The sequence below is a fragment of the Meriones unguiculatus genome, chromosome 4 (genome assembly GCF_030254825.1).
Source record: "Meriones unguiculatus strain TT.TT164.6M chromosome 4, Bangor_MerUng_6.1, whole genome shotgun sequence".
In the NCBI taxonomy this organism is placed as follows: Eukaryota; Metazoa; Chordata; class Mammalia; order Rodentia; family Muridae; genus Meriones; species Meriones unguiculatus.
Genome location: NC_083352.1, coordinates 107267433 through 107275451, shown reverse-complemented (window position 1 = coordinate 107275451; position 8019 = coordinate 107267433). Strand labels below are relative to the sequence as shown.

The 8019-nt window shown below is 41.1% G+C and overlaps 1 protein-coding gene across 1 annotated transcript; it reads left to right on the top strand.

Annotated features, from left to right (window-relative positions):
* Nucleotides 1–4298: 4298 nt before the first annotated feature.
* On the top strand, nt 4299–6239 carry LOC110556356 (protein FAM209). Its single transcript, XM_021650096.2, has 2 exons — nt 4299–4744; nt 5889–6239. The coding sequence occupies exons 1-2, from the start codon at nt 4496–4498 to the stop codon at nt 6153–6155; spliced, it is 516 nt and encodes a 171-aa protein (XP_021505771.1). The 5' UTR covers nt 4299–4495; the 3' UTR covers nt 6156–6239.
* The last annotated feature ends 1780 nt before the right edge of the window (nt 6240–8019 follow it).

Here is an 8019-nt window from a genome sequence, read left to right as displayed (position 1 = left end):
GTCTTCCTGTTTCAACCTCCCAAGTGCTAGAATAACAGCATATGTATGAGTGTTTCAGTGGAATTAACGGTGGCTAAATATGTGGCTCATGGCGGAGTAGTCTGCCTGACACATACAAAGCCTTGGGTTCCATCCCTAGCATTGCATGATCCAATTGTGACAGGACCTTGTCACCCTAGCATTTGGGAAGTAAAGGCAGGTGGATCAGAAGTTCAAGGCCATCCTTGGCTACATAGCAGGTTTTAGGCAAGCCTGAGATACAAGAAACCCTGTCTAAAAAAAGTAATGGATTTTTATGGTGTACTTTTCTGAAACAAAACTGAATTAGCTATTTCTATACCCCCCCCCCTTTTAAATAAAAAGGAAAAATTAAGTATCACAGTAAAACTATTTACAATAACGAAGCTATTTCTGCCAAGACATTTCTTTCCACAATGTCTAACTTGGTTGTATTTTGCAGCCGTAGGATTAAGTAGTTTTGAGTTCAAAGTTCTGTAAACTGTTCATGTCAGTCTCATATGAACATAGCGACTTGTATGTCCTGAGCAGTCTGTAGATTAAGCTGATATTTGGGTGGTGTTTGTCAGCTTAGCGGCAGACCTGGCTAGGTAGAGCAGAGTGATCAACCCAAAGGTGTCCCCTGTGTACAGAACGCGGCAGTGCAAGCAGCCTGGAGCCGTTTTTCCCACTGGATTTGTTATTGCAGGGTTCCATCATCTTGGAGATCTCAAAGGTTCTTGCTCTGAATGGTCATGGTCTATTGTAGAAAAAAACATTTTAAATGCCATATTCAGCAGATAGCCAAAAGGTTTGAAGACCACATTCAATTAAGTACAGCCAAGGTACACAAACTTTGGTCCTAGTTACCTGCTTCAGACTCAAACCTGAAAACACAAGCTAGTTAAAGGTTATTTCTAGATTTAGTGCTCTGTATGACTACTAGTATCATGACTATAATCTATAAGATTATTATTATATATAATATATTAATATTAATTTTAATAATAATCTTATACATATTAATATATTAATACAAACTATTATATATGTAATAATCATAGGTTTTGAAGAATATTTATACTTTAAGAAAAATTTTAAGAATCAAATGAAAACTGAAAGATTATGAGATTTGTGGCAATAGCTCTTGAGGTACTAATCCATATGTGGGCCATAGCCAGTTAATACCTCCTTGCAATATTTGGAAATCATTAAGAGTTTGTAATTGATCCCCCCTGATTTGTAATTTCTGTGGCCAAATTTTCTGTAAACCAATCTTATATCCTAGATCACTGATAGAATCTCTTTGTGTTTTGTTTTGTTTTGTTTTGTTTTGGGGGGAGCAATTTGTAATTCCCAACAAGGCAAAATTCTCTTTATCAATCTTTTTTTTCTAAGGTATCTGTGTCTGAATCAGCCAGTTATATATCATCCATATAATTTTAGATTGTGGAAACTTTTCAAATTATTTCTAATATCTATTGTACAAAATATTGACACAAGGTAGGACTGTTTAACAGTCCTTTTGGTAAGACATTCCAATGATATCTATTTATAGGACCACTATTATAAGTAGGTACTAAGAAAGCGAACCTTTCCCTGTCATGCTCATGCAAAGGGATTCTGAAAAAGCAATCTTTTAAGTCAATTATTCTCATAGACAATGACTTAGGTAATAAATAAGGTGATGGGATTCTAGGCTATAAGCCCATTGGCTGAATCATTTATGGCCCTTAAATGTGCTAATGTCCTCCATTTTCCTGATTTCTTTTTTTATAACAAACACAGGGGAATTCTATGAGCTGGAAGTTCTTCAATGTGTTGAGCATTTAGCTGCTCCTTTGCCAGCTAGTGCCTGTAATTTTTCTTTTGTTATAGGCCATTGATCCACCCATACAGGCTTGTCAACCATTAAAAGGTAGGGTGGTTGGTACCTTTGAAAGACCAACAGCTGTTGTGTCCTGCTTATGTACAACTGAGACTGTTTTTGATAATACCTTTTAATATTTTTCTCAGCATCATTATGTTATGGTTTGTTTCTGAGATTGCAAGAATGTTAATCTGTTTTCCATTGCTACAAAAAATCATGTCCCCATAAATTCATTACTATATGAGTCACATATGGCTTCAATTTTCCTATTTGGCCTTGTTCCCTATACACTTGGCCCATCTTATACTTTGTCTTACCTGAGATAAAAGTTCCAATCCCTAGAAACTAAATACATACCCCCTGAAGAGGTCAATCTGGATGCCATGATTTTGGTGAAATTATTGTTACATCTGCTTCTATATCTTCTAAACATTCAATTTCAATGCCATTTATTTGTATTTTTAACTTTGGTCTCTGATTATTTATATCAGTTTGCCAAAATTCTTGTTTTCTGGTATCTTCTGAATTTTTTTTTTGTTTTCAATCTACTAAAGCTGTTCTGTCCTTACTACATCTAGAGCAGTGTTGTTAACAACAGGTGTTAAACTTTTAACTGCTGACAGGGAATGATTGAATCAAATTTGATGTCAGGGCCTGTGGGAGGACACCTGAGGACACCTTGCCTTTCTATTGTTAATCTGCATTCATGAGTCCAATGTTAGCCTTTGCCACACCTTCTGCATACTCCAGAAGGCTAGGGCCTTCTTTTTGGATTATTTCTTGGGGAAAAAAAAATTTGTTCTAGGAATGTCTTGCCTACAGTTCCTTTTCAAATGACCTTGCTTACCACAAGTATAAAACATCCGAAAATTCGATTTTTCTTAAAACTTAGAAATTACTTCTGTCAGAGTGGCATCATAAACATGAGATCCAATATCAGCTGTATTTCTAATTCATTAATCTATCGGTTGCTGATCTTGCTTTTAAAGGTCTAATCACCCTTTTACATCCTGAATCAGCATTTTCAAAAGCCAAAGTTTTGGTTAATATTTGTCTGACTTCAGAATCTGATACTATCCTATTTACAACTGAAGTCAATCTTTGCCAAAAAAAAAAAAAAATCAGTTAAGGCTTCTTTGGGGCCTTGTATAATTTTAGTAAATGATTCAGACCTCTTTCCTGAATGTTCAACCTTGTCTTAAGCATTTGAAGCTGCTAAATGACATAGAGCCAAGGTGTGATCATTAAATTCAAACTGTTTTTGTAACTTAGCATATTGATCTTCACCTAGTGACAGATCCTGGGAAATATCAATACCTCTAGACTGATGTCATGGCTCTGTGACCCTAGCTTCCTTTTTCTATCATGTTTATCATTGTGACTGAGAACTAGCTTCCAGTATTGCTGTTGGCAAATCTTTTTAGTCTTGGGGTATAATTCTGTTCTGAGTTGCCTGTGAATTTAATATCTGCTTCACGTAGGGTAAATGCATACCATATGAAATGATCACTTCCTTGTATCTCCTCAAATCTAATATTTCTGTAGGATTCCATTTAACTTCTTCATAGCCTTGGGGGTGTTTATCATCTGGTAGTTTTTGTATATTATTTTCGTTTATAAGTCTTTCTAAGGCTTGTATCTTATCAAACCACTTTTCATATTTGGCACAAAAACACTGTGGCTATTAAGGATAAAATATTATCAGATTGATAGTAATTATAATCAGTATTATGTCAATCTCAGTTAAGGCATTTATTTTTTCATTTTCTGCTTCTATTTTCAAGCCCTCTAAAGTAGCACTATGCAGGGTCCTAACACCCTGTATGATGATGTTTCTCATCCTTAAAGTGAGAAAAGATTTTTCTTTTTAATATTACTTAACTCTTTTCTTGAGGACTTCCCAGGTATCTTGCCAAATATGATGGCTTCTCAGTTTGTCCACAGCTGGTGTGATTTCTCGGTCTGTGTGGTCTCACCACACATGGGAACGCCAAATGTTGTTTTTAACAAAATCTCAATTATTCAATTTTACCAATAAAGACTCAGGAGCCAGATTCTGGGGTGAAAGCCTGCTAGCAGGAAGAGCCAGAGAAAGCACCCAGCTGATCTTCCTCCTCAGCTGTTGTCCCTGAAGGAATGCCTCCTTCTCCCACACTGTCTCAAAACAGACCCCTCAAACTGAATGTCCCATCCTTCTGCTTCCTGTGCCTCTCTCTATCCATCCTCCCGACTTCCTCTTACTTTCTCTCATTTTTTTTCTTAATAATCTTATGTTCACTTCCTGTCACCTGGTTACTTGCTCCACCTCTTCACCTACGGTTGACTTTATTTAATCCTGTTTGCAATATTCAAGCAGAAATCTTTTGGATTAAAGGTGTGTGCCAGGGCTGAGCCACACAACCACAAACTTTTTTTTTTTCCAGTAAATAACACAATCTCAGGGTTCACAGTGTGATCAAATACCCTGCAGCCCTCAGCCTTCTTAAACTGAAGGCATCACAATGGCTGGGACTGTCGGCTCAGGGCCCTCTGTGACATCACCAGGGCCCAACACTAGGTCCCCAGTCTCTCTGGCACCCCAGCAGACAGACCCATCATGAGCAGCTTCCCGTCCCACCAGTGTTCACCATGCGGACGCTGAGATGGTTCCTGTTCCTGCCTCTGTGCATTTCGTGCACCTGTGCCTTCATGTTTTCTTCTCTGAGGGAGAAAGCCAAAGAAAGCCCGGGGAAGGTGCCTTGTGGAGGGCACTTCCGAATCAGACAGAATCTTCCAGAGCATGCCCAAAACTGGCTTGGGAATAAATGGCTCTGGCTTTTTTTCGTCATTGTGACATACGTGATACTGAAGTTTCGAGGAGAGAGTGAGAAGAATAAGGTAGGGGTGCCTTGGTCACATCACAAGCATTTGGTCTCAGAAATGCAGGTTCTGTTCCTACAGCCAGGGCTACTAGTGTCTGAAACCTAAACTTTGACCAGAAACCTCCACATGCTCCTGGTGAAAGCTAGATGAATTTGCTTCCTCAGTGACAACAGTAGTCACCACATCTGTAGGCGATGGGACAGTTTAAGATGGGCCACTAAACGGCTCACATTTTTTTCTGTGAAGTAAGCTTTGTTTTTTTTCAAATTGGGAGTAGATTCAAGAGCCCATGGTGTGTGTCATGTCAAAACAGCTCACAGATTCAGGCTTACACACACACTCCAGGCAAGTTTTATTTTCATTGCTTTTGACTCATCACAAATTTCTGAATGAAGGGAAATATGTTCTCTAGTAGAGGGAGTTCTAGCCCTGTCCTAGGATAAAGAGTAGTGACCGATTGTTCCCCACAGTGACTTTGAAGCTCTTCAGGGATCAGAGAGACAGAGGTTCCTTCTTAGACAAACCAAACATTTCAAGACACTGTGTCCAGGGGCTGGGAGATGAGTCAGTCTGAAAAGTGCTTCCTGTGTAACATTGAGAACCTGAGTTCAATCCACGGCAGCCAAAAAGTCAGGCATGGTGGCACACACCTGTAGCCCGAGAGCTGGGGAACGGACAGGAGGGCCTTGTTCGACAGCCAGTCTAACAGAATTGTGGAGTTCCAGATTCTGTGAAAGACCTTGTCTTAGAAAATAAGGTGAGGCGGTGGAGGAAGACACCAGCATCTACCGACCTCCACACACTTGGCTGCTGTACACAACACATGACATTCTTGCTAGAGCAGAGACTTGCAAGCTGCCTGCAAGAGGTCAGGTGGAAATCATTTTCAGCTCTGTAGGACAGGCAGTCTTAGTGGCAGCTACTTCATCTCCACCATTTGAGCCTGAGAACAACCACAGCTAATATGCAAATAACTGAGCTTGGCTGTATGCCAATAAAACTTTATTTAAAAAAAAAGTGGCGGGCCAATTTGGTCAGTTTGTCAACATCCAGATTAGGTTTATCACTGTGTTCCCTCTTAGATGAGCCTAACTTTTGGAACTGTGTCCAAACTAGTGAGGCCACTGGAGTCATTCACCCTGATTATCTTTCTTGACAGGAGCAGAATCCTACTACTAGCCTTCGAGGCTGTCAATTTCGCGCTTCACCAAAGAAAAATCAAAATGTTTGCCCCAGCAAAGACTTCACTTTCAATACTTTAACCCAGCTTGAGATGGAACTGGTGAAATTTGTGTCCAAGGTGCGGAATCTTAAAGTCTCTATGGCAACTGGCAGTAACCCCAGGCTGCATATCCCAGAGATACCCATGGACCCGCAGAATAATGTCACGATCTATGAGATATGGGGAGAGGAGGAATCTGAGTGAATGGGCCTACTATATCAAAGTATGAAAGAAGATAAGTGGAGTGTTGACAGACAGTATCTGAACTAATAAAGAGTATTCTGAAGAGTCCTCCGAGTGAGATCTTTTCCCCCTACCCCACCCCCACCCCATAACCCCTTTTTTAAAACTGGAGTTTAAAGTGACAAGTCCCAGTAGCCCTGGAAGCCACAACTGTGTTTCCCTTCCCCACAGTTGTGTACAAGGATATTCCTGACCACAGACCACTGGTCCTGGGGGCTCTGCCAGTCTCGGGAGGCTGGAGGAAGGTGCCTCCATTTTCTGGGCACTCTTGGTTTTTATATACTATCTGCAGATATCCATTCAGAATGATTAATTCCATTACAAAGTCTAACTTTTATCTATGGGTTTAAAAATGACTGATTCCAGTCAGGAGAGAGAGTTCTGGAACCATCTGCTTCTCTCACAATCAGGGTATTCTTTTTATTCATTCCATTCCACAGACCTTAGATGTTGCAAGCTTGTGTTTTTGTTGTTGTTGTTGTTGTTGTTTTCTAGCAAACCAGCAATTACATGTAGATTGGTAGAATAGAGAAACAGTTGGTTGTAACAGCATATGTATAGTCCCAGTGCTGGGGAAAGCTGATACAGAGTCTCAAGTTCAAGGTCAGCTGCATGGAGTTAGGGAGGGGAGGAGATATCTTCTGTGGCTTGGGTTTAAGATACAGATAAACCAAACAAGGTTCCTCAAATTAGTCTTTGTTTGTTTGTTTGTTTGTTTCAAATTAGTCTTTTTAAAATGTACTTTCAGGTATGTGTACATGTCTGCTGTCTGTATGTATACTATGGGCACGCAGGTGCCCTTGGAAGGCAGAAAAGGGCACCAGATCCCCTGGAACTGGGCTTACTGGTGGTTGCGAGCCTCTCTGTGGGTGCTCTTAACAACTGAGCCATATTTAGCTTGCTTTAGTCTTCAGGATGGGAAAAGTGGGAGGAGCTGATGACGTGTTATTTTTACAGCACACAGCAGAGAATCCAGACGGGCAAATTAGTGATGATAATGTTGAGGACTAATGGCTGTTTCAGTGGTTCAGGATGGGCAGATTTGAGCTCTTCCCCAGCCAGCCAGTCTCTGTCCCCGTAGCTGCCAAGGTCCGCAGCTCATTGGCCAAATCTGGCCCACTGTCCGGGTTTGTGTGGCTTTGCAAGATATTCATTGTCTTTCTATTTGTAAGTGGTTGAAAGGGCAAAGCAAAAAATCTTTTATGACATGTCAGCGTCTAAATCTTCCCAGCGCGCAGCCACCCTGGTAAACTTAAATGTCATTGGTGGCTACTTTGATGCCACCAGGGCAGACAGAATGACAGCAACAGGATGGGACACTGTGCAGAGTTGACTGGTTTGACACAGGAGAAACTTGCTACCCTCCAGTCTGTGCTCCAGAGATGATGGCGAGAAACCATCATCATGGTCAGCAGGCTTCACCATGAGTGTGTTACAGAAGATGCCCTGGTGGAAAGAAAATTAAAATGTTGGGAGCCATGTCAGGTGGCAGGTTGGGGAAGCCTCTAGGACCCAAGAGGGGGGTCTCCAATTAACAGAAATAAAGTGAGGTTCTCACCTCTCAGCACAGGAGATGGGTCTATCACAGCGAGGACCTGGAAGAAAGAACCGAGCCTTGAGTGACAGCGCTGATGTCCCTGCTGTACCCCTGGGAGACCCTTAATAGGAAACGTCCGGTCTGTGGGCAGCCTCTGCCCACAGGGCGACTGTGTTTTTGAAGCCATGAGGTTTCTGGTAGTCTTCCTACAAAGCAAGAGAAAGCAAGTCCAGTGTGTGGCTGCATGCAACAGGTGAAAGCGTAATTATTCCACATGCTGCTTCTGAC